At 38.2% G+C, this 27,504-nt stretch overlaps 1 protein-coding gene across 2 annotated transcripts in view; it reads left to right on the top strand.

Annotated features, from left to right (window-relative positions):
- The window catches only part of LOC134748801 (uncharacterized), a 215,160-nt gene extending 189,364 nt beyond the window's left edge, over nucleotides 1–25,796 (top strand). The window contains exons 1-6 of one of the 2 annotated variants that reach the window (XM_063683596.1): nucleotides 8,758–9,138; nucleotides 16,387–16,819; nucleotides 20,436–22,499; nucleotides 23,003–23,144; nucleotides 23,264–23,383; nucleotides 23,599–25,796. In XM_063683596.1, coding sequence (XP_063539666.1) covers nucleotides 9,070–9,138; nucleotides 16,387–16,819; nucleotides 20,436–22,499; nucleotides 23,003–23,144; nucleotides 23,264–23,383; nucleotides 23,599–23,785 — 3,015 coding nt within the window. In that variant the 5' untranslated portion in view covers nucleotides 8,758–9,069 and the 3' untranslated portion in view covers nucleotides 23,786–25,796. Of the gene's footprint in view, nucleotides 1–8,757; nucleotides 9,139–16,386; nucleotides 16,820–20,435; nucleotides 22,500–23,002; nucleotides 23,145–23,263; nucleotides 23,384–23,598 lie in introns of those variants that run through there. The other variant, XM_063683595.1, reaches the window with a different exon arrangement.
- Nucleotides 25,797–27,504: the final 1,708 nt, after the last annotated feature.

Raw genomic sequence — 27,504 nt, 5'->3', positions numbered from 1 at the left:
AAAACGGGACGACACAAAAGTGTTGCCGCTTTTTAATTTCTACTCTTTTTTGCCAGACTGTATAGACATGACATAGACACAACACACATACAGACATAGATATTTTAACAAGCGATGAAATAACCTTTCAAAGTAAGAAAATGCGTCAATTAAGTAGATTAAATTTTGTTAGGATTTGAATTGATTTATTCTTCCTGAACACATTCTAAAGGCCTATGCTATTTGTAATACATTTAAGTAGATATATTATCTTATTGAAGTTTAGATTTATTCACGAAAGCTTGCGCGGATTTTATAAGAGAATGTTGACAGTCCAGTAGCAATTTCGCGTAAGCTCTTATAAATCCACCTAAACATATTTTCTTACACTACGTCGGTGGCAAACAAGCTTACGGCCCGCCTGATGGTAAGCAGTCACCGTAGCCTATGGACGCATGCAACTCCAGAGGTGTTACCTACTTGCGCGTTGCCGACCCTAACACACAGCACCCTTAAGCTCTGGCAATCTTACCGGCAGGAACACAACACTATTAAGTAGGGAACTAGTGTTATTTGGCTGCATTTTTCTGTAAGGTGGAGGTACTTCTCTAGTTGGGCTCTGCTCTAGATCTGGAATGACATCCGCTGTGCTGTGCCCTACCACACGACATTCACAGTGCCCATTCCTCTCTTAAACATGTAAACACTCTCCATTGAACACTTTGAATAGCAGAATAGCACATTTATTTTATCGCAGACTAATAATAAAAATATTTGCATCTAATTGAGCTGTATCATAGCATTGATTATTATAAGTCATCATGTTAATCATCGGCTTAGAACAATTGATTATGAATTATGATGCATTCGATCCCTCAATGAGTCAGAGTCAGGGTGAATAAAAATGAGTCAACTTTTAACTACCGCCCCATATTGGTTAATCACTCGTCATTCTGTATTAGAATATACACTTCAGAGCATAAAAAGACTATACGCTAAAATGTACTAAAACCAGAGGTTTAATATATTATGTAATTAAAAGAGTAATTAGAAACAAGATAAGCGCTTTAATTTTGTTTCAAGATGTACCCAATGTGTCTTCATTAATATTAAGTGTAGATAACTTCAATGAAATCAGCGATGTGAATACAAAACGGTGGCTTTACATAAAATTAATGGCTCCTCTACACGATGGACCATCATAGTGTCCCACTTGAGATGGGCCAGCGCGTAGAGCGGGTAGTGGTGTTGGATGGATTATGGCGAGGCGGGATGGGCCATAAGCCATACGACACCACTACCCACACACACGCTGCCCGCACGCTGGCCCATCATAGAGGGGCACTATGATGGTCTATCGTATAGAGGAGCCATAAAATCGAGAGGCCAAAATTATTTGTCCGAGAGTGTAACTATACCTATTGGGGGTGTGTCATTGCTCATTGCTTACCTTATACGTAGGCTTACAGGCTGCAATGCGTAGTAATGACAACTCATTTAAATGTTACTATTGACTAAGCGTTTGAAGTGTCATAACACTTATAACAATTAAGAAAACAAGCAATTGTTTTTGGTAGACTAGATGTCTGCATACTTACGTAGCTAATAGCAGAACGTAGTATGTGCCTACTTTATCAGATTAGTTGGATATTTATTCCGTTCTTAATAATAGCAATCGCATTAGACAGGTTGAGCCCTAGTTGCTCTGAAGGTTTAGACAATCTGCACTCTGTAGCCAATACACAGCCTGCCATAATGAACACATGACAGAACACACTATACCTTCACCATATATTTTTTCAGTCGTTATAATAATTTCAAAAGTCCACTGGATACCTAAATGTGGTAAATGGCCGATTGTGATTGTGATATTTTCTTTAGTAATCACTTGATTTGTTTTATATTTTCTCACATACTCGTAAATTGACTGTATTTTAGATATAAATATGTCAATTAGTCGTTTCATTGTAAATTCCTATTTAGTTGTCGTCGGTTTTTACATACATACTTTTAAAAACCCATCATGTCAGGTTTCCATTTAAATATAAAAAGTTTTTCGGCCAAAACTTGTTACTTAAATTCATCTATGACCTAAGTATTTTATAATTAGAATGTTACATTTTCTAGGTCGGCTAAATGCTCAAAAGGAAGCCCATTCTTAATGCTTAAATATAGATCCATGACCGAGTTATGCCCATACATGAACCGTGTGTCACGCAAGCGAGGTACGAGAAAGTAACAGTGACATCACCATGGATGAGGTGGGCTTTTATTTTTTGGGGTCGCTTATGATGATCCCTTTGGCGGATTTTGACCATGGCGATCACTTCGACTCCTTATCGGAGTCCATTATTCGGGAGCGGTCAATTGCGCAGGATATGTTGAGGTGCGTAAACGTTCACGCAAACACAGACGCACACACGTCTTCCCTCTCCTCGAATCAGTGGAACGGAAAACCGCTACGACTGGAGAAAAAGCTTCAAATGATATATCTGGCCGACGGTAACTTTACGCCCTCTACCGTCGCCCTAGGCCATCCACCTTGCCATGCCGAGTGGCCGAGTCAGCCAAACCCTGTTGCATATCTGCTTCGCGTATAGAGCACTAGCAGTGCCCGCAGTTCTGCTTGCGTGGTATTATTACAGGTCTGTGTAATTTTCCCACCCTTCACCCAGAGGGTAGATTTTCCAAAATAAAATACCCTATGTTCATCTCTAGCGCTTAAGTTTCCTGTATGCCTATTTCAGCATAACCTGTTCAGTAGAAACAACAAAAATAACAAAAAGATTTGAGTTACTTTCACAATTATACCTAATATTAATTTGGATAAATCATCATAAATAACGTATTCAACGTTGCCCATGCTCAATTAGTATTAAAAAAATTGTAGTTGTTCATGTTGTTACAATACGGAGCAAAGTTAGTTAATTTACGGCGTCTTTTCTGAATTTTTATTCCAAACTATGACTCGTCAGTGTGATGTCGTAAACTGACATATTTAGACGTACTCGTATGGTGGCCATGTCACGTACAGACCGACCAGACCGTAGTCAATGGCAAGTACTGTCCGCACGTGAATTCCGTGCACGGCTGAGGAATGTTAGGAATCTTTGGCGTCATGACAGAGTACCTAGTGTCAGTTTGTACGTACGGGCACGGCGCACACCCTCTCACTTCCTCGACCTCCAAATGCACGGAATTGGCGCGCGGACAGTAGGTTAGACGCGCGATCGTTATTTTATTTTCATTTTGTCACTCGTTATCTTCTCAGTTCAACCTATTCGCCAGTATTTATTGATTCGCTGGTATTTATTGATTTGCTAGTATTTGCCAAATATTTCCAACGCTCAAATAGGCGTGTAAAATATGCGTCGCAGTGCGAACGATTTCAATGCTTGGGTGTCGGAATTGTTTGGGCCCAACGACTCTGAATTGGGAGGGTTCGGCCTTTATGGTGTGGTAATTGTTTGGCGTAAGTTAGCAGCGGATAGTCAACGGTTTTTCTAATGATGTCATACTTGCACTTTTACTTGACATTCAAAATATATCTAAAATAACAATTCTAACTATATACTACGTTGTCAAAATCATGACATTATACCGATTGGTTCCTTTTAGGACAGTTATTTTTCATTTATTGGCATTTAAATATGGTTTTATATTTACAATTTAGGTAACCAAGTCTCCCCTAGGATCAAGTCTCCCCAGTCTCCCCTAGAAATTAAGACGTTAAAGTTTATATTATCCGTCAAATTTATTAATAGTTTCGTTCTGTGTTCACGCAATTTCAAGTAAAACCTCATTTCTGATTAACATAGTGACAAAGCGTGTTTTTTAAGTAGGTACGATAATACGTAAAACTACGACTTGAATAATGGCAATTCACGTAGCTTAGGTTGTTAAAATTCATTATAATGACGCACAATATTTAAGTTTGTTTCTCACGCTTGCAACCCTGCTTCAACGTCCAATATGTTTGTTACCCAAAATACCGGTAGTCACTTTTTTGTTTCCGTTCTAAACCGACCCCCATCCACGGACTTTATTCCCATTACTGAGTGCAATGCAAGACGAACGCTCTGTTTAACCAGTGTGCAGCGCGACTGTGACACTATGATTTTATTTATTTATAAAGTTTATAGTACAATACAAAAATGTACAAATGCGGAATGTCTTTATGCGTTCAATACAGTCAACCATTGTTGCTTAAAATGTAATCATGTAATTGGTGCAGGGTAATACAAAATGATAATACTAAGTTTTATATTTATTATACCTATATATGAAATACAGTATATTTACATCGAGCTGCATAAGTGCATATCCACTTTATGAATAAATTCCATTCCATTACATGAATGAATTCCATTCCATTATATGAATGAATTCCATTCATAAAGTGGGTAGGTAATGAAACTCTTGCAGCAGCATGTAAACAATTGCGTAGGTCACTTGACACTTGAGTTTAATGTATGTGTACATAATCTTATGTTAGTTTTGCTTGTTTTTAGAAACTTCCAACTTCGTAACAAACAGTGAGATTTGAAAATACCTAGTAGGTTACACTGTTTTTTCTGATAGTTCGGCTGTGCTGCGCGCTGGCTTCAATCAGAATAACACGTCCCCTGACGTGCGCAAAACGTCAAATACAGAACACCTGCCGCGGGCACAAAGTGACTCATTATTTTCACGTGAGCGTCACAGCCCATATGTGACCCAGTGGAGCTGATAGTGATAGGGAACACCTATGAGTCACCGATAAGACAATTACCACAGTGATAATGTGAAACTAAGTCTCCGTACATGCAGTATGTGTACATACATACCATATACGCCTGTTTCTCATTAGTCTTACAAATCACTTATTCGTATTTTCTAGAATATGCGTGACCCTTCCGTCTGAAAATTAAAAGACAGTCATGCAGAATGATAATATCTACGCGTAAGCCAGAACAAGTTGACAAAAAAATGTTTTGTTACATACATAACTATTTATTGTAATAGAGAGGTAGTCTAAGAAAAAACCGTGCCCCTTAGTTTGACATCCAAAACAGATGTTCTAACAGTTCTAACCCAGAGGGGGAAACTTAGCCTCATTAGGAATTCCTAATAAGGCGGTCCGTTTTCTTCACAAGGTTCATCTTCCTTAACCGAAAAGCAACTGGTAAATATCAAATGATGTATCGTCCATTAGTTCTGAAAAACTCATTGGTTCAAGTCGGGGTTTGAACCCGCGACCTCCGGATTGAAAGTTGCAGGCTCTTATTACCGCTAAGCTACCAACGGTTTTTCAATATTGTAAGCCATGGTCTACAGAAATAAAACCAGTTAAACCTATTATATAAACATCCATCGAACAACTTACAGTAGCTATATTGCTTTAATCATGTGCATACAGACCGATTAGTTACATTCTAATTCCGTTAGTCATCGCGGAGGAAACCATAAATGTAAACAAGTCATTTGGTAGTCATAAACACCTGATTAGCCACTCGGTAATTAAAAGAGTACTGCACCGCGCTTATCGAGAACCACAAAACAACTCTCATTAGCAGCATTCTGACTCAGTAAAGTAAATACGGTTTTCTCCGCTGGATACACGTCTTTAAGGCGGTTATTATACTATCACGTGCTCCGTAGGCGGGACAACCACCTGGTCAAACAGGGTCTACGCTGGCATTCGGCTGGCAGTACACGGTCGGGAAGGCCTTGTTACTACATGGAGACGATCAGTTGAGAAGGAGGCTGGCTCACCTGGACTCAGCTGGAAAGAACTGGAAGTAGCCGCTCAAGATCGCGACAAAGGGAGAATTCTTCTGCGAGCTCTATGTCCCTAATGAGGGATAACAAGAATGCATCATCATATTACCATCGGATTCGATTGCGGCCGCACCAAAGTATAGAGATAAGAAGTCTAAGTTTGTTATGACCGTGAACAATTGGCATTGAGATGAGAACATGTCTATATGTGACGACAGTGGTAGTGTTGTGTATAGCCTCTCTCCACGATTTAATTAATATCCATGTATGTTTGTTGTAGGTGTTACGTTACTAATGCAAGTAACACAGATGACAGGTTAATGATGCATTGTGTTCAGAGAAATATCAAATTTCCTCGTAGTTAATATTTATGCCAAACTGACTCCTGCAGTTTGGAACTACCCTTTCGCCTCCCTCCAAGTCTTCATACTTTAACATATTCACTGCCCCCAACGCACATGTGCGTTCACCGTCATACAAGTTTGTTCCTAGGCCACGCCCCCTGGCAGTGAATGCGTAAAGAAACTTTACTTCCAAGAATTTTGAAGTTATAATGTGCGAAGAATTCAACCTCGACAATTGTTAATGTTAAAAGGGGGTATTACTGATTTACTGCAATGTCCTGCCACCAGAGTGCAGCACTAACCCCTTTAGTAAACCATAGAGTAACTTATACGTACTGTACCTTTAACAGGTTTTTTGACAAGTTTTCAGAGATAATAAAATATGACATTGATGCATCAAGGCGGGAAACGCGAATCCGAAATTTCGCTATCTGCTTCTTTATCGCTCGAATATGCAAGACTGCAAGAGTGACAGAGATGTTAGATATCGAAATTTCGATAGACTCAGATTGTGGCAGTGGCGCCCCTTACGCAGTTTCGCGTAATCAAGTAATTTATTACACTCACGTTGTAATATTCCCTATAGTCAAAGTACTGGCATGTATACTTACTTATGAGGGTTTACAAATTCTGAGCTGACTCACATTCACGAATTTCGTAAATTGAAATATTCGCTGTACATTACTTTCCTTTTAATTTGTTCATTGCGTAAGGGACATTTTTGCATGATTCGTCGGAGGCTGTGATGTCATCACTAAGTGCATTATCCTTGAAAGACTTGGCACTTAAGTGTCATTAGCATATTGTCTGGAATATCACTCTAGAATATTATAATTTAAGTTAAAGTTAATGTTCGAGTGATATTCCAGACAATATGCTAATGAAATAAAAAATACTGATGAGCATAAGGAAGAAGTTTAACTTAAACTTCTTCCTTATGCTCATCAGTATTTTTTATTGTAAAATATCACAACATATCAAATCTACAATGCTGTCTTTTTCTGTTGTAATTTGTAAAATAGTAAATTTTTTGTATGTCTAGCAGACAGCCGGAAGAATAGATAGAATACGAAAAGGGTAGTTTAAGTTAAACTACGCAGGTGGCTAGATTTTAGTTATTAGGGTTTTCATACCTTAACGGTACCAACGGGACCGCTTAGTAATAGAACCCTTTTCTTATTCTATCTTTCGGCCGTCTGCTAGACATACAAAAAAATTACTATATTACAAAATACAACAGAAAAGGACAGCATTGTAGCTTTGTATGTTGTGATATTTTGCAATAAAAAATACTGATGAGCATAAGGAAGAAAATGTATGAAACATGAGAAATTTTAAATTGAATAAGTATGTGTATGATGATCACTCGAGACTCACGAGCATCTGCCCTCTTTTGATGAATCAAATTAATAAGGGCCTATAGTATACCATAGATATCAGGAAAATAAATATGAAGTTTTGAAAATAAATGAAGTTGCAAACAGTGAAAATTATAAGAGACCAGGAACTATTTAAAAAAAACTGCTTATTGATCAAAACAAAAAAAATATATATGAAAGAACCGAGTTGTACTTTATTATGCTGTTAAATTAATAACAAGGTAAGAAATAATAAGCGCTGCAGCTTGGGCTAATTTCTCACGAAAGTTTCTAAAGGGAGGAAAAACTAGGAAGAGTCCTGTTATCAACATTATCAAACAAAGCCATGCAAGAATAACATGTGTTCGACTCTGTCGAGAAGAAAGGAGAGAAAGGAAAAGAGAAAGAGAGAGAGAGAGAGGAGAGAAAGAGTGTGTGCGAGTGGCAAAAATACGTGAGTGAAACCGCTAAGTTAGTTAAGTTAATATGCCTCACGATAGTTAAATTCGATTGATACGTCCGTTTACAATATTTCGCTGCATAACTTAAATCTCGCCATATTACGTAAAAGGCCACAGAAGGTCGGCCATATGCAAATGTAAATGCCACAGTGCGACGAGACAATCTAACCATGGAAATTTTTGTTAGCTAATTCCTTAATTTAGCAACGATTGCTCTTTTTCTAGAGGAGAACTTTAAACGAACCGTTCGAACAGAGCAGTAGTCATTGAAAAAGTTACGTTTGGCCAGTTACCGTTTCGCATCATAGATATCTGAGTACAGACACTGGTTTCGAAACAAGCTTAAAACTATTTCTAATCTAGTACGTATCTATTTTAATTAGACAGAGCCGAAGTGCGCCTTCACTACAGATAAGACGATTACTCAGTACTGTCAATTACCTACAGTACCTAGTTCATTAGATAGATATTTTAGCGTTCCTATCGCGCAAACGACCTCAAAACGGCATTCGATCTACTCTGAGGCCGTGCCGTAAGCCGTAACACAAGTTTTAACTCAAACGCGAAAGTTAGCGTTTCTCTACCCAACCAACTCTGAATAAGGACCTTAGCTCTTGTGTCTAACACCTTAAAGTCTATTATGGCGTGGTTTATCGTTGTACACGTGCGGAACGGAGGTATTAATGGAGTCGATTTCCTATAACATAGCATTCCAGCGCTTGGCATTTGTAAGCGGTTTACGCCTTAGTCGGGGGTTAGTGAAGCGCTTAAAGCGCGCCCGCGACGAACGACCGCGATGACTCAAGCCTCGGTAAACAGTATGCGGGGCGATGAGTCACCGTTTTACACATTCGCGTATAGTGTTTGAGCAGTGTTGTCAGTCTCCAGTTGGACTCGTGAAGCAAAGAACCATTCTAGGTGTTATAACGCAGGTTTAACTGCCAAACATCTAAGGTTGCACATCATTTTACATTAAAAACTGCTGTGTGACAGACATTTCGTGTACGTTGACTAAGAACAAGTTTTTGTGAAAGTGTAGTTCTAGATTGTGTGTGTGTGCGTGTCACAAGTGAAACGGTCGATAAAGTTAGCGATCGTTCCGTGCCATTTGTGAATTCCTTGCATAGTTACTTTATAGTCAAGACTGGATTGTATGACTTAGTAACTATGCCTTCTAACAAAAAGTTGATATCGAAGATGCGACAGATCGCGCAGTGGATCCTGGTTGTGCATGTGGTGAGTTATTTGTGGCCTTTGATTTAGGTTAATGGCTAGCCTGTTTAGAATCAGCTCTATAATACTTCCTATCAAACTTCAAGTACGCATTGTGATAACAATATATCCCAACATACTCTCTCTAGTGATCTACATATAAGTATAGGTGGAATTCCCCGTATATCCCTGAAAAGGTTTATTCTTTAAGTATTTAATTTTATCTTCCTGGTTCCGCCAATTCAATTATAAACTACAAGTCTATCTGTATCTACATAATATATGGCATAAGAGATGAGAATGACTAGCAGAAGATAGAAGATAATGGCATATATGTATGTAAGAATCAATAATAACATCCTCATCAAGAATAAGCCTGATAAGCGTTTTTTATCTACAAAACAATAAGCTAACTAAGGCAATAATAAAAGATAAGGTCGTGGCTGATATTGATTTGGAGTCAGTCCCTGGGGCTGCCTTAATTCAGTTAAGAGTTCAGAGAGCAAAGTTTGGTGCCCGATACGACAGTGATCTTTTGTCCTATTTCCAAAGTACCTAACTACGTAGTAAACTTCTAAATAAACTGCTAGGACATACTGGAGTTCATTGATAAGAATTCATTGAATGTTACGTAATTTGATAACATCTCAATCAATAACAGTACGCCAATTAACGCCTACGTCATGACAAATTACAATCTAAATGCCGATCTAATGACTTCACAGATTCCAACAAGGAACTTAAGTTTCAAGGTAGTCTCAAGTGTCATCAGTATCTAAGTTGTAAAAAGAAGACGTGATCTAACAAAGTTCTAAGCGAATTCTAAGGAAGCGAGGGCCCTTGTCATAAACAAAGATTGATCTGTGCTCCATCCGGCCCTCTGGTACTTATCTGGTACATCTTAGCACTGAATGATACATTCAAACTTCTCTCCTTTCAAAGTGTGCGAGCACTGACAGACGAACAACGGATATAAGAAAGGGAACTAATTTGATCCCTGCCTTTCATCAACATAACAATGAACCTATGTTGTTATGAGGTGTCTAGTCATTGTTGTTTTTTGTCGTTTACAAATCGTGTTCTATTTTTGTATGATGCGGCTTAAGATTTAAATGCTAAATTTAAGTACGTTCAACGACCTTTTAAGGAAGTGTGTAAATTTCTTCCGTAATTGCATACTTCCTCATTGAAACATTCACAAGGGCCTCCTCAAGGAAGCCCTCGGCCCTTCGGCTCGGACTGGCAACTTAGTAATTAAGCTTATTTCCTCCTCTTGTTTTGTCATTTGCAACAATTGTTTGTCTAGCCTAGTCAAGTGAGCAGGAAATGCAGGCTAATGGTCTACGGGGGTCTCATTTATAATGTTTTAGAGAGTATGATTTTAATTATCCTCTACCTATACTTAAATATCTATTTGAATAGGAGTAGAATTTAGTCTTACTCAAAGTATCTATGTTAAAATTAGTACCTGTTTATGGAAACGCGATTCGTTCTGATTCAGCGTGAGTTCTCATGACACGGCTCGCTTGCTAAAACACGCACGCTTGTAACTCACAAAGGTCACAAAATTTAGTATCTTTCATCTTTCAAAAATATGCTTTAGCCATTATATTATTTTATAGTAATAAATGCCTAGACAGTTGGCAGGGATTTTCACCAAGCCCGTAATAATGAAAGCACGTACGTGAAGCCTACGAAAGTGAAAATAATAAAAAGCTGTACCTGTTTGCGGTCTGTAGTTTGCGGAACGTGATCTGACGGGGTGGGAGTGGCCAGACTGTTAGCAGTTGTCGAGCAACCCCCATTTTTATCAAATTCTAGCAATCTGTATATAGTGTCTGAAACTGCGAACACCCGGCACAGTCACCTGCAATAATTATGTTACTCTTCGAAGGCCGCAAAAATATGACACGCTCTTATGGCTCTACAAATAATGTTTTTGCGGCATTCGTTGTATCGTCGGCATATAGTATTATAGTTGCTGATAACCAGATCTAATTCATTTAATTACGATTAATTATAAAAAAATATATCTTTATCACTGACACATACGTAATAAACAGTCTCGGGGCTTCCAACACACAACCTCTGAACATTATGGTCTTAGTCTTATGCTTATGTCATGCTTTATCCGCAAGAGCACTTAAAATGTCAATAAATAAACACAAATGTCCATTTAAGATTTCTTAGGAATCTTCCACCTCTAATATACCTATGTCTATCGATCATAAATCTTTGTAGTACGCGAAGTGCGAAACTCACATAAGATTGCGATCTTTTTTTGTCGTCGTTGTTATTGTAAACAGTGGAGGAGGTGAGTCACACAATAAATACAAATTCACAAAACATCTGCTAAAAGCCCCGCTAATTAGGAGGATAACCGGGGGATTCTATAAAGTGATTGAGTTATATTTATATTTTTAAACTACTACAGTAATCACTTTATTGTACACAACACTTGCAGGTTTACATAAAATTTACAGAAATAGAGGTACAAAGGACTATAAGGGATCTCTTCCAGCTAATCTTTGCCACTGAAAATAATTTTAATACATATGTACTTAGGTACTTAATTTTGTTTTTACATGTTGGCATAATTAAATTTGTTCTTATCACACAAAAAAAATTAGTTATCTAATGAAATTAGATTTCTGGAACATATATTAATGATAGGCATTTATCTAAGAATGATTAATGCGTCCTTGAAGATACAACTATAGTTTCAAACAAAAAAATATATAACACCAAAATAAAATTGCTCGACTAGGTCACGTGCTAAAATACCGACGCAATTGTTAGGAGCATTTTTGCCGTTAAATCAACGACCTATGAAATGCGCCGTATACTCCGTTTGCTCTCTCAAATTCTTATCTCACGCGATCGTTTGATACTAAAATAGTTTTTATACAAGTTAGAAATACGGTTGTTTTCGGTCCCATAATGGTTTTCAAATACGAGATTTAGAAAGTAAACAATGATTATTGGAGTCACGCGACGCTGAAGCTATTTTAGCCGGTATCCCTGGAGGCGTGTCTCCGGTATTAATACCGTCTGACTCACCACCGGCGTCTGAAGCGTGTCCCATATCCTTCATGCTTTTTGGATTACTCACGTGGGCAAACCCGGAATTGTTTATATGGACTTCCTTGGATCATTAACGTGCATTTACATGAGTAAATATTATTTTTTTGTGTTTTGTTCTCGGTACATATGAACTTGTTGGTCTCGTTATCAACATTGAATCATCGATAAACTTTAACGTGCTAACGGATAATAACTAACTTTTTGCTAACTACGAAACGGCTATCAAATTTTCAGTGTAGGTGTACATAAGTCGGTATTGATGCCGAGCCTTTGAGATAATGTTTGGAGATCACACTACCATTGTTGTGTGTTAAGTCGACACTAGTGGTGAGAGATAAGTCTTTATCTCTTAAAATATTTTAAATGACGCCAAATACCTAGGCCTAAAAAGGTCGCTGAGTCATACGACGTGGTAAGAATAAGAATTCGACAGGATCTGCGCGGTTCTTGATACTTTGAGCTCTTTCTGAGAAGTCAATCAGCTAGCTATAAATCTCGATCGGTTTACAGTTTGATAGAGAGACTATAACATTTAATTAGGTATCGATCGCAGTTTCCTCATTCAGTTTTATTGACCTAAAAGAGCGTATGTTGATAGGTTTCGTGTGACTTATACATCTCAGTTAGAAGCTTCAGTCCGCCACAAGGCCGGTCATATTGCTGTTTTTGCGCCGTTCCGTCTGTCCTCACTCGTCGAATTTAATTAAAATAAAAGGGAAGTAGTCTGAAACAAATATATCACAGAGAACGAGGCGTAAGAATGTCTCGACATTTTTTAAATGAGCAGGGTGTGGGTACGTTTATTCAGCGAAATTCAATAAGTAATTTAATCTGAAAAGTTTGTTATTGCACGAGAATGAATAAGCAAGAAACCTGTAAAGATCTAATAAATATGATTAATAGGAAGAGAAGCAAACAGAGATTACTAGTTACACAGAATTACTTTAGGTCTAGATTTTAATAACTTCTTTAGGTTAACTGGAAGTTCGCCTTTGTACTACTTTTATCTGATGTAGCCTTGATTCCTTTCTTTTTCGTACAATAAAGTGTTTACTTACTTACTTACACAGAACGCACAATATGATTACACATTTCCCATCATATAACCAATAAAAAATACCTACATTAATTCCTTGATAACAGTAGTTACCAACAGGTAAAGATGATTTTAATTTACAACCCCTATCAAACTAAACTGAAATTGGTTTTATTGATAAATTGATAAAACGGTGATACGAAGTATCGACGTATCTATCCAATGACGATCTTCTGCTTACTTCTACATAAAAATCAATCTAAAGTTCTATTAATTACTGATCGAGATATCGTGTTTGCGTTTATATGTACGATCTAATGGAATAGTACGCAGGAAGTGAGTTGTTGTCTACTATTCCCCCTTTATGCGATACAATTGATGAATGGACAGACGGGAGCATGCGAGCTTCAGCTGAATTCAATTTGATCCCTTTCAAAGTTAACCCTTACGGCCGAATGGCGGCATTGATTTGAATCGGTAAATAAAATGTTCGTCTATTTAGAGTTTGGACCAGAGTACATAATTTGCATGGAGTTAGGTGGTCTATTTTATACGGAGGCGGGGGTTGCGTACTTAAAGGATAGACTAGCTTGGATTATCTACATTTATTTGTGGACAACTACATTTTGAGCCTTGAAAGTAAAGTTCTTTCTCGTATTTGGAGATATACATTACGTTACAATGTCAATGAATTGACTACTGTACTGCGGATACCGTCTGGATGCTCGACTACGGAACTTTGTAGAATAAAAGAATGATCATTCTGCAATTTTGAGAGATCGTTTAATTACAGCGGTGCAAAATATGCAAATAACGAGCAAACCTCTGTAGACATCGCAAATCAGGGCGAGGGTTGCTCGTCGTTTAATTATGTAAAATAATTTTCATGCATAACGGCGGATCGTTAAACAATGCGCCAGATGAATCGAGCCCTTATAGTAAAAGTTTGAATAAAGAGTTCCTCGGTCCTGAGGGCAGACCGCATCTCAGCCCTTTCTCTTTTTGAGCTACGACTTTTATATACCTACTTGATGTCAATGCGAATACTGATTTTGTTTACCTTTTGTATTTATATCTGGCATTTTAAGATATAAATCGGTGTAAATGTAAACCTTCTTCAATACATAATATTGTCTTCGGTTACCGCGATAGTTACTCATGAAATAAAACTATGAAAACGGATTATATCGCGTATATTGAATTTGTAATACATCCCGACGTTTCGAACTCTTTACAGCGTTCGTGGTCAACGGTCTTCTTCAATACATTAATTTTCGTAAATTTGTTTGAATTCGGATAGGAAACCGTATTATTTAATTTGCTGCATGTTGACGCAGTACAAATTGTAATAATTTAGAGCGAAATGTGGAAAAATACACATTTGACTAATTTGCGCTACAATCAAGGTTATTGAAAGAAACCTTAAAATACTAAATATTTGCTAAGAAAAACATCATGTGTGAAAATTTCAACTGTCTAGCTATCACGGTTCATGAGACACAGCCTGGTGACAGACAGACGGACAGACAAACGAACAGACAGACGGACAGTGGAGTCTTAGTAATAGGATCCCGTTTTTACCCTTTGGGTACAGAAGTACGGAACCCTAAAAATTATATATTATGAACACTTATCCGAGCCAGACAAAACTATTTATTAAATATCGCTTACAATACAATTTTCAGTGATTTTTTTTGTTAGTGAATATTGCTTTGATACGACGATAAAAAGTTGGCTGCAATCTTTCTATACCTATTCTTATGTTGTGAATGTAAAACCATTGAAGGCAACGTTTACGTATCCAAACGTGTTAATGCCATTACCGTGTCACATAAAATGTTTCACCATAAAGCATTAATAGGTGCGTAAACACTCAAGTTATTTATGCACCAAGATGGATCCTGCGGATCTGTTACTAATTTGGTCCTTAATGAGAGCCCTATGGCTCGTGGCCGGGGGCGCGGAAGCGGGGACTCATCACGGGTTCTAATGGCCCAGAAACACCCCCGGCTTAAACAGATATCATCTCGTTTAAACAGATTCCATTCCAGGACACATGTGATTTGGTAAAAGTGTAACAGCATTGAAAATAAAGGAACGCACTGAAAAGTAATAAAACCTCAATATTCAGTCCAGATTCGTTGATTTTTACAAGCTTTTTATTAACTTGCAATGTACAGTTAGCAAAACGAGTAGCTTAGCACCTTTGCATACAAAAATGTACGCAGAACTGCTATATTCTTAATAAATCTCTGATAGGAAAATCTTGCAAGTTAAATTTGACCCTCTTCCCGACTTCCAATGAAGCTTTAAATTTGCATACACATGTAAGTTGGGTGACAATGCAATTATTATGTTACCATCGAGTCCAGTCCAGTTGTTAAATGTATGGAAACTCATATCATTGCATTATACATTATTTGTTAGACTACAACTGATATATAAAGTTTACAAAATGACTTACTAACTACCTCTATAACTGAAATAACCTATATTCTCACCTCTATGAATGGAATCCTCTGTAAATGAGACAGAAATTTATTTATGCCTGGCTAACTGATGAGACCCTGGATAAGTGGAATACCTCTTTAAGTGAGGCAAATTTGCAGCTCCCTCGAAGTCTCAGTTATCCAGGTTTCACTGTATTTCGTAATATGATCCCAACTCCGCTCTTCCAGCGGTCACAACAAAACAAGGCGCCATAACAATTTGTCTTGGTACGGACTAAATTTGGCACCGTCCCTTGGAATGTTATCACCTCATCGTATCGTCAATGCTGGTACAATATCTCATAATATTCTTTATATTCGTCCCCATAAACCGACCCGTGGTAATGGCGGGAGGGGAGATCTAACCGACCGTTCCGGGCGGATATGTGACCGCTGCATTTTATTACCAGTTTACTGTGCCACATAATCGACCGTCATGATAGAGGGCTTTCTTGCTAATAGTGGTTCGGTATGCAATTACTAGGAAGGTTGCCAGATAGTAAATTTTAACGAACGTTAGTTGTTACTGCTAAAATTATGCATGGAACAATATGGCGCTACGACTATTTCGTTATTATTATTGAAAATACCTACACCAATAATCCGTATATTTAGAGGTGCCGTATGAAATATTCAAATCAAATGTCTTTATGATTGTTACAGGTTGAGTTCATAGAGGCGTACTGCACGCCTCGCGACACAGCGCGCCGGTCCCCGCAGCGCAACCGCCGCTCACGCGAACAACGCCGTTCCCCCGACTCCGCCAGATGGCGCTACGACACACGCCGTAGCAACTACGACTTCGACTCTAGCCGTCGTCCCTACGACTACGAATCCGGACGACGATACCCGGGCAGAGAGTTCGACGGGGACTCCGGCAGGCGCGTAGAGTTTGACGCGGAGTCAGCCAGAAGACGCGCTGACTACGAATCGGCCAGGCGGACAGACTTTGATTTGTCGGCTCCTGGCGTGTCCAGGAGAAGCCCTGAGAGCGCGCCAGAAGGCTCAGCCGAGTCACCGCCAGAGCCGGCCCCCTCGGCGCCGCTGAGACACGAGCGACAGCCCAGACATCGCTCACAACCTTACTACGAATCTGGTAGGTTACACAGTTCTTGTAAATGATGAATTTACCTACTTTTATGTCAAGAATAGGTTTAATAGTTTGAAATCATGTTTAGCTAGCAGAAATAACCGAAACTAATGTAAATATTTTATATTGAAATTTGATTCTCCACATCCTGTTTAAAGACAATAGAGTCTATTGAATAAACTAGACGATTATAATTCGATCGTTACTAGATAATTCTATTGATTACAAGCAATTCAATGACTTGGTTTTTATTCTAGTACGATTTGCTGTTGCTTTGCGTTTATACGTAAATATAAGACTGCAATTATCAAAACAACCTACTATACAACTGGCTAGTTTTCCACTAATCTACTCGAAGGTTAGCTGGAAGAGATCCCTTATAGGGATAAGTTCGCCTTTGTACTTCCATTACTGTAATTTATTTTTGTAAACCTGTGTTGTGTACAATAAAGTGATTACTACTACTACCACAACCGGTTTTTAATCTGTTAAAGGCACTTCTGTTAGGAAGTTGTTTCTGTTCATCTGTTGTTTGCTCGGTAAATAAACGGATTAAATAAAATTATAAATACGAAACTATGTCTTGTAGAAGGTATTGTAGAAAAAGGACGTTTTGGCTCGAGACGCTCCGCGCTGGATTTGTAACAATTAAAACGTCTCATATGCCACTTGTCTTAAGCGTCACTTGTTTCTGTCTGAAATGTCAAATTAAAATCATTTGTCATGGCCAGTGTTTTCAAAAACTGACAACGACAGTTGCTGAGCAGAGATACAATCTAATTCGAAATATCTATTGTATGTCTTGTTGACAACGAGGCTAAAATCGGACCCTTGCGTTGTTGCTCAGCTATAAGAAATCATTTAATTCGATTCAATTTCAATCTAGTTACCATCTTGTCATAATCTAACCGATTTCAGTGAGTTGGAGCGAGCAAGGCAACCAATACATTTCCGATCAAATCTTTATACCTCGACAGCATATTCGAAAATAGACCCACTGGGCAAATTGTCTATTAGCGCCGTAGGGAGTTAAAGTGACGTCATTACGTGTCGTAATTGCTTTTCCGCGTGGATGACCGACACCCGTCGCGAGAAAATTTGTTAAATTGCCGCGATTTACGTGCCAAATGTCTTTCTGAACCCCACAAAGGTTAGAGGTTGCCGAATACGTGTGTGATTGTTAAGGCAAATTCCTACTTTACGGCATATTTAATATAAATTAGGGTTTTTAGGAATATAATCGCTTCGACGGGTACGATTATGGATTAAGTTATATCTCCAGTTCAGTAGCTGTACAATTTTTGCACCAGGGTCTCGAAGGGGAAGCAAGAACAAATACCGTGTTTAATGATAAACAGACGTATATTTATTCTATATTAAATCTCCACACAAATCCTCGAAAAAGTACAAAACAGTTTAACTCCTTATACCAATACGATGAACTAACGTTCGCTAGTTTGACGGAGGTAACAGCGCCATCTACCGGGATACAAACCAGTTCCGATATGCGTTTCGTACAATAGCCATGCCTACAAATATAAGTGAAGCCTAGTCTAGCATAAAAAAAAGATTTTTTTAAAGTTGCCATAAAGCAATCTATTCATCCGCATGACGTCAATGGTAAAAAGTTAGCTCCAACGAGTAACAGACCGCAATCAAAAGCCTCCGCTTATTACGTCCGGGACATTTTTCCAGTCTAGACTATACTAGACCGACGAACGACAATAGGGCTGATTAAAACTTGCAATTGTTACCCGGTAATAGTGGTATCAAACTTGCGCGTCCGTTCTTAGCTAATGAAAAAGTACTTTGGTGCGGATTGCTACTTAATATGCTTGTAACAAGCCAGTAAAAAAATTTAGTATCACGGCAACCACAGTGTGATTTAGTGTGTACTTGACTTTACATTACACCTAATGTGTAAAATCCAACAAAAAGTAGTTAAATGTAGTTGACAATACTTATGATGTAAGTATATCAAATTAACAAAACAAAAAAAAATCTGAGCCTTATAATAGCTTGGTCATTGCATATGTTACTTTACTTCACCTTTGTCAAATTCTGATTTAGTGTGTACTTGACTTTACATTACACCTAATGTGTGAAATCCATCAAAAACCAGTTAAATGTAGTTGACAATACTAATGATGTAAAGTATAAGTATCAAAGTAACAAAACAAAAAAAATCTGAGCCTTATAATAGCTTGGTCATTGCATATGTTACTTTACTTCACCTTTGTCAAATCCTGATTTAGTGTGTACTTGCGTTATATTACACCTAATGTGTAAAATCCATCAAAAAGTAGTTAAATGTAGTTGACAATACTAATGATGTAAAGTATGTCAAAGTAACAAAACAAAAAAACTGAGCCTTATAATAGCTTGGTCATTGCAATATTTTCTCTTTTATCCCGTCGCGTGGCGAGTAAGGCTAGATACACTCCGGAGAACAATACAGTAACTAGACTGCGGCGCGATTGTGCGCCGGAAGAAAGGGTCTTTGTCCCCACGGAGATGAGATAGGACACAGCACTCGAAATGTGAGTGTGTGGGACCTAAAAATGTAGGAAGCGTCTCAAGGAACTTGCAAGAAGCTACTCTATAATGCATGGTTTGTGCAACGACTCAGGTACACCGATAAAAATAGCTTCAAAGCGTGGTGTAAGCATCTGATGCGCGTGGCGTACCTACAATACAATCTCTCTCAATCATACAATCTTTGCATTATTATCATTTACACTGTTTGATGTAACTTGTTCATTTATAAACCTTGGAATAGTTTATCGATACTATGATATCATACCTACTTAACTATCGGTTATTGATACGATATGAATCACTCAATGTTGAAATCAGGTAAAATGTTACTAAGTGACTAAATGCAAAACCTAAAGAGTTGTTTTGAATCTGTTACCTACGAACATAGATTATTAAAAACGAAAAAATGACACGGTATTCGGATACGAATCGTCCCACGACTGTAGTGTAGGTATCCTTTCAGTTTCAAGGCTTAATAAATCCAAGCTTTTTTTAGCTCAAGATGCATTGAAAATGTACCCTTTTGTTGTGAGAAGCAAGGAACTCTCATTAGGGTATTTCCAGGTGCTTTTCAAATTACATTAGCTTTGCGGTACGAGTAAGTGACTTGCATTAACGCACTAACTTTGTAAAAATGTAAAAAACCCCTTCGTTTCCCTGAAATGGTTTAAATATATTGTAAGGCTTTCTGAGATTTTCTTGTAGTAAATTTTTCATGACTTGTTGCATTTAGCATTTATGCAAATATAAGAAAACGAAAAAGATGAAAAGTAATGATGAAATATAATATGAAATATTTGACTTCTCTTACAATTGGTTTCCTTCTCGAGAGGAAAGGCACCGGCGTGCTCATTTAAATGATGGCACTTGAGACGAAACGACCTCAGACAGCCGTCGACCATTTGCGTCTGCCTTGTTACCGGCCTTAGTTTAGGTACCTGGGAAAATTCTCTTTAGAGCTTTGAACGAGCGCCATTTGGTTTCTGAACTGCTATATATTCACAAAAAATTATAAATAGTTTTTAATACTGGTGTGCAATGTAGACTAGTTACATTATAAAAATGATGTTTTAAATTGTTTCAGAATCAACATCCGAAGATCCTTCGTCATCGACGGACGGAGAGGAAGACGAATTCGGTGAATTCGATCCTTTCGCAACAGCGCCATCTCTGCATTCTCCCGATAGCGGTCGCTCAGACCCGAGATACGCTAACGCGCCGCGTAGGAACCCTAGTCCTTATTACTACGGCGACCTGTTCAAAACGCCTGCGCCTCCGCCACCGGCTCCGTCTGCCCCTACGGCGTCCACAACTTCTTCATCACGCGGCCCGCGGTATAGAAAATCCGCCAGCTTAGACGCCCCGCACGTCGCTGCGCGCCCTAATTTGCCCAAGCGATTCTCTGTCGCGGAGGATGGCTTTCGTGAGCTAGAGCGGTCATCATCTTCGTCGGGTGAGAGCGCGTGGATGCCGCCAAGGCGCCGTGGTCGTGACGCGGCCGGCTGCGCGTGCGCCGCGCCTGAAGATGTAGAGGAGCACCGACCTTCTCGTAGCGTCTTTTACGTGCCGGCGCCGCTGCCACGCTGGCCGCAAGAGATGACCACCCGCCAAATTTACGAAACAGCCTTTGACTGTAAAATCGCACGCTCAGACGATGACTTGGACGATTTTGATCGCGTCAGCAACCATCCCGCACTTTTACAAGCTGAGGAGAGGAAAGTCATATCTTCCGCATCGTCTGCTTTTGAGGCTGTAGAACGTGGTGAACCAGATTATAAAGGCCGCCGAAAAGTTACAATGAAAACTGATAGTGTCCGTCGATCAAAGATTCCCACTATCCGCCAGAAAAGAGAAAACGAAAGCAATGCGTCAGCTTTGTCTGAAGAGCTTGAAAAAATACACATTGACGAGGAAGACCGCAACGCTTCAACTTCTCAATTACCACTACGTGGTTACACGCCGTCACCTCCGTCAACAGCTCCCCTGCCAACAAAATTTCAGCAAAAAGACGGTTCCGCCATGAATAGCATCAAAAGTGCACCGAACTTGCCGCAGTCGCAACCAGCACATCCGCGACTGAAGGACTTACGGTTACCTGTAAAATCTTTACGAGCACGAGAAACACCAACAAGCAGCGACGCTAGTATGGTTGATTTAAAGGGTTCTGCGTCCACTGAACTGGACGCTGCGCAACGCTTAAGCGCTGGTCGCGAATCACGCGACACTGACGACGAGAGGGGGCAATCGAAGGACGGTATTTTTTTAGAGATTAAGGGCCGACCCACTTCCGATTCTGACACACCAGAACTGAATCGACATACAGGGCCAAAGGGGGTCGGTCCTATAATGGAATTCAAAGGCAGGCCCGGGGCTCCACGTCCGAGGCGCAAATACTCAAGCACCGAAAGTATGGCAACTAGCAGTAGCGGCGGAAGTATGGAATCCCTTAGGAGTAGCACTAGCGAGGACAGGAGCAGTAGTAGTTCAGAAAGTCGACGGTCGTCTTCTCTGAGTTCACATAGTTCAGATTCCGGCAATGTCCCATTTACAAAATCGCATCATATGCAACTGTCGGGGTTTGGACATCACACTAACAAACTTCATATTCTAAGTCCTATATCGGACAAATCATCGCAGGAACCTGCATCCGAAACTTCCGATAACAATAGAAACAACAACTCACAAAAAGTATCTCCTGAGGACGTCGAAACTGGAAATACAACAATTCAGACGACTGTTGAAATTGTAGCAAAGCCTAAAAGGCGAGCATTACAAAACCGGAATCTATTAAATCTTACTTTCCGACATTCGACACCGGCCGGTGACGCCGAAATACAAGGATCGGATAGTGGTATATCAATTCACTCCCGAGAAGGTGTCGATTCAAGAAACACATTTATCAACTTCAAGAACAGTAATACTGAAGAAGAGCGTAAAGATCCGGACCAAGATCTTTCTGATCTTCCATTCGATATGCCAAAGTTAAGAAGACGACGAGCTGAAGCTGAGGCAGATCTCAGAACGCTGCCTTTTGATATGCCCAAATTACGCCGCAAATTGCGAGGACAGTCGCTGCAGCTAAACAATGACTTTGGGAGTGTCATTTCAAATGCATCTTCCAGCCAAAGCGTCCAGGACTTAAATCTAGGTCAGTATATTTTATTACAAAAAATAAATCTTTTATGAATTTACCGACAAAATCCCGAGTCTATTTCTGCCTTAATTCAATCACGTCAGAAAGATTTACTTGTCAATCTTGTTACAAAGGCCCGAAGAGGGACTGTCGGCCTGCATCCATCGCTACTATTAAGTAGCTTTGACTGCCACCGCATTATGCCGATTAAGATGTATGACTTTAGATTGCTTCACACGAAGATCTCTAGCCACTGCTTTCCCAATATTTAATTTACTTGAGTGCTTTTTGAGGGAACTTTTTCCTGTACACGCTGCGATCAATTTGTAGCTGTACAGTTGAGTTAGAAGTTTGGGATTAAGGACCATCGCGTGTTACTTGACGTTAAACGAAATGGAGCATTTTGTTTAGTGGTTCAGTTAAGGGTACGTTTTGAAAAGATAATGTGACACTAAATCTTAGGTAGGGATAAACGCCTGCTTATATTTTTGAGGTTTAATGTATTGTTTTAATTTCAGGTAACAAGCACAAAGACAAATTGACGTTGAACTTTGATAGTGGAAGTGGTTCCGGCAGTTCAAAGGGTTTGCATTTGAACCTAGGACCCATCATTCCACCGAGAGATCTTGTCGATGCAACGCTACCGCTTGATAGACAAGGGTAAGTTCAATAAAAATAATCCTATAGGTATAAGTCAAATATGCTACTGTCAATAATTCGATTTATATTTTTTACAATAATTATAAAAATTCATAATTTGTATTTTTTACTCATTTCAGGTGGTATCACGGGACGCTAACGCGCGTCGAAGCAGAAAGTTTGCTAAGGGATGCAGATGAAGGTGCTTTTCTAGTACGAAACAGCGAATCTGCAAAACACGACTATTCGTTAAGTTTAAAGTAAGTTTATAACCATATTTCATTTCAGTTTTAACGACTTTTACCTTGTCGTTTTTGTGTGAATAAATTAAATACCTACTAAAATATATTCCACTAAATTATATTTGGTGTGTCGCAAATGTATTTAGTAAGTATGTGCTCTCTGTTTCGGTTAGTGCTACCAGTAGGTACCAACTAATTACTATACTAATGAAATCATCGATTTTTGTCCCCAGGTCAACCCGTGGTTTCATGCATATGCGAATCTGTCGTAATACCGAGGGGTACACCTTGGGCGGCGCGGCCACGGCTTTCCCCACCGTCCCTGTCCTGATGCGTCACTACGTCACCGCACAAAGACTGCCAGTGCGAGGGGCGGAGCACATGGCCTTATCCACACCTTTACCCGCTGTCTTACTGTGAACATGTCACTTCGACTTGGGAAATGAAAGCTTTGCAAAAACTTCGAGGGATTATTAAGAAGTTACCCTGATCTGACGGAATCAGATACGAGGGGTGTATATTTAGTGTCCTTTACGTTTTGTTTGCTGTAGCAAGAAGCACAACGCTATTTAAAGTATTTTTAAGGTAAAAGGACCCAGTGAAAACTACCAAAGAATTAGATTGTAATTATGTAACTATCATTTGCTATGGCAAAAATGCTTCAAGTATTTAATTGATGGCCAGAATAGTATAGTCTGCGCTATGAAAGAAGTTTCGAGTGAGGGTTTCTTTGGTTGCATAAACTACACCTGTACTTTGCGACTCAGTAGCACTGCTATTATGCTAGTCCCATATCGCGGCAACTTATACAAAGAATATTATAATTATTTATTCACATATTAATCAGATAGAATTATTTCAATATTTGTTAATGTGTAACGAAATAATTACTTTTGTTTATTACGCTATGTGCAAATTAAGCATATATAATTTACCTACCGGATTCGATAAACGATTGACGCAAACAATGATAATTGATAACCTTACAATAGTAAGAATATGTTATGCTATAACCGTATTATTCGACAGCTATTTACGCAATTATACTGTATACAACTATTTATTGATTCAACGCTATAATAAGTACAGTTATGTATATAATTATCGATATTAACTTATATTTTAATCAAGGCCTAAAACTGAATAATAATATCCGTTTGCAAAGAAACTCCGCATTTCAATGGAAATATATTCCACTTAAATACGAGTATGTAAGAGAAGGCGTGTGCGTGTACTTTTATGTTGTATTTTCTTATACATCTGAGAATCTCTATAATAAACGATCGCTGTTTCTGTAGAAGATCGTACGTGCCGATGGCAAGTTGAAAACGACGATAACTTGTAGAATTGGTGACTGATAGTAGAAGCCAGTTATAGGCACTAACTAAACCTGTATTATTTCGTGTGCTTTTTGAACGGAAGTTTTTGCTTTTGGCTGCCTCAATTTTTATTCCAGTAGTATGACTGATACCTACATATTAACAGGGACTCGCGTATAAAATGTATTTCTTTTTGAACCAGAAATGTATTACTTGTAAGGATTTTATTTAATATTAAGCTTACGCCAGTGTAATGTAAACGGCACTTAAATTCTGTATTTACTATAGAAAAGATTGCACATGTTATGTAACTTTCACATTGACTTATTTATATTTTTTGTTAAGTATTAGAATTTAAATAGAGTATGGCAAAAATGGAGCCCTTGAATGATTCACGATATGAACCCGATCACGGGAGGCCGTGAGCGACGGGTATGATTTGGCGTGTAGTATAGTGGATTCAGTAGACGCCATGTTAAATGTTATTTCTGTGATTTTGATACAAGAAAAGCCAAAAAATGTTGCATGTTTAGTTAAATACAGCTCCTAATATTTATTACTTAATTTAATCCTTTATTCAGTCGCTAACAAAACATTTGAAAAATTTATTTTACTATTCACAGTTTTCTTCTATATATTTTTTTGCTATGAAACCGTGTGTTGGGTTCTTTATGTGGTTAGTGACTGTCAAATTGATGAAAATCAAAACGATCTCATATTCTTCCTTTTAATGCTTCAGTTACCTTAACTTAATTTATTTAATTTGTACCTGATTTTGAAATAATATACGTTGTTTGAAACTTAAATTACGTTTTTAACAGATTTATTTTGTTATAAATAATGGTTTATTTTTAGCTATAGTAATAGTACTAATCAGTAGTTTTGTATGGGAACGAGCGAATTTCGATGTATGTGAGACAGTTTTACACGATATATATACGTAAGCATTAAACCACCGCAGCGCAGCTTATGCAAGCATGCAACTAATTTTAACTAAATAGATTTTAATCATAGTGAATAAGTAAGCCTATCATACCATGGGTCGGAAGCTATCTTAACATAGATGTTTTTCTTAGAAACGAAAACTAATGACTTACTTACCTTACTATTATTATAGAAAAATAAATAAGATTTACTAGCTCCCCTCATGGTTATTGTTAGCTCTCAAATATTATGTAGTAAACGCATAATGGACGATAGACTAGTTATATATTGTTAAATTCTAAATTTGAAATTTTTTGAGAACGTGTCAAATTTTTTTTTAAATGTGGATGTAGGTCCGGATCAAAAGTTAGGTAAAAATTATAGCTTAACGTAGTTATAATCAATTGTAATTTTGAAAATGTAGTTTGAAATTGATGAAATAAATTCCTTAAAAAAAACCTGTTTTTTTATACATCCATAGCCCTTTTTCTATACAGTGGTACACATATTTATAATACTATAAGGTAGAAACCTATAAATTAGATTGCAAAGGGTACATTACCAAGTCAAGTTTTACCGTAACGATAAATCAGGAGAACACAATACATTTGCAACAACAACTTACAATTTTACAATGGCCTCCAACCGCGGAAAATGGCGAGAAATCGTACGGCCAGCAACATCTGTGCCTGCGGTGTCAGCATGGTTGCATTTTTATCACCTGTCACTATGCCTGTCACTTTCGCACTTACATACTTGTTAGAACGTGACAGGCGATAAGTATGCGACCGTGCTGAGCCTGCTGGTGTCAGCAGCTGACCACGACACTGCAAAGAGTAAGTACAGCGACAAAGAAGAAGAGCAGTACTGAGAGCTCCGCTACTTGACGCTAGATGTAAGTACCTATAGTATAAAAAAATGATGTATGGAGTGAGCTAGCATTCTATGTTTAGTATTCTTTGGTGCAATGGACATTACATAGATGGATACAGTGTAAAGAAAAAACGTACCTCGAAAATTTGATTCTCGATCACATGGCGCCACTACCTTTGGCCTACTCTCGTATTGGCGTTGACGGATTCGTTTGTTATTTAACAATTTTAAATGTCAGTGGAAGAACATGGGTCAAAATCATAAAAATAATTAATGCAAATAAAAAAAAACATTTATCCATATTTAAATACATTTTATCGTATTTTTATAAATCTTCATATTTAGTTTTAAAGCGTGCCGATAGATGGCAGTGAATTTAGTGTGATTACAAAATTTACTTAGACCATAGAGTAACTTATACTAGAGCGGTACTGTCATAGTAAATTTTGTAACCCCAGTAAATTCACTGCCATCTGTCGACACACTTTAAAACTAAAAATAAATATTTATAAAAATACGATAAAATGTATTTAAATATGGATAAATGATTTTTTTTATTTGCATTAATTATTTTTATGATTTTGACCCATGTTCTTTCACTGATATGCGTTAAAATTGTTAAATAACAAACGAAACCGTCAACGCCATCTATACGACATTAGGCCAAAGCTAGTAGCGCCCTCTGAACGAGAATCAAATTTTCTTGATTTTCGAGGCACATTTTTTCCTTAGACTGTATCCATCTATTACGGAGTTATATCTATCTTTGCTTTGGCCTACTCTCGTATTGAGGGCGTTGACGGATTCGTTTGTTATTTAACAATTGTAAATGTCAGTGGAAGAACATGGGTCAAAATCATAAAAATAATTAATGCAAATAAAAAAAAATCATTTATCCATATTTAAATACATTTTATCGTATTTTTATAAATCTTCATATTTAGTTTTAAAGCGTGCCGATAGATGGCAGTGAATTTAGTGTGATTACAAAATTTACTAAGACAGTACTAATATTAGCATAAT

Source organism: Cydia strobilella, chromosome 17 (genome assembly GCF_947568885.1).
Source record: "Cydia strobilella chromosome 17, ilCydStro3.1, whole genome shotgun sequence".
Classification (NCBI taxonomy): domain Eukaryota; kingdom Metazoa; phylum Arthropoda; class Insecta; order Lepidoptera; family Tortricidae; genus Cydia; species Cydia strobilella.
Note: the sequence above shows the minus strand (reverse complement) of the source record. Positions and strands in the feature narration are given on the sequence as shown.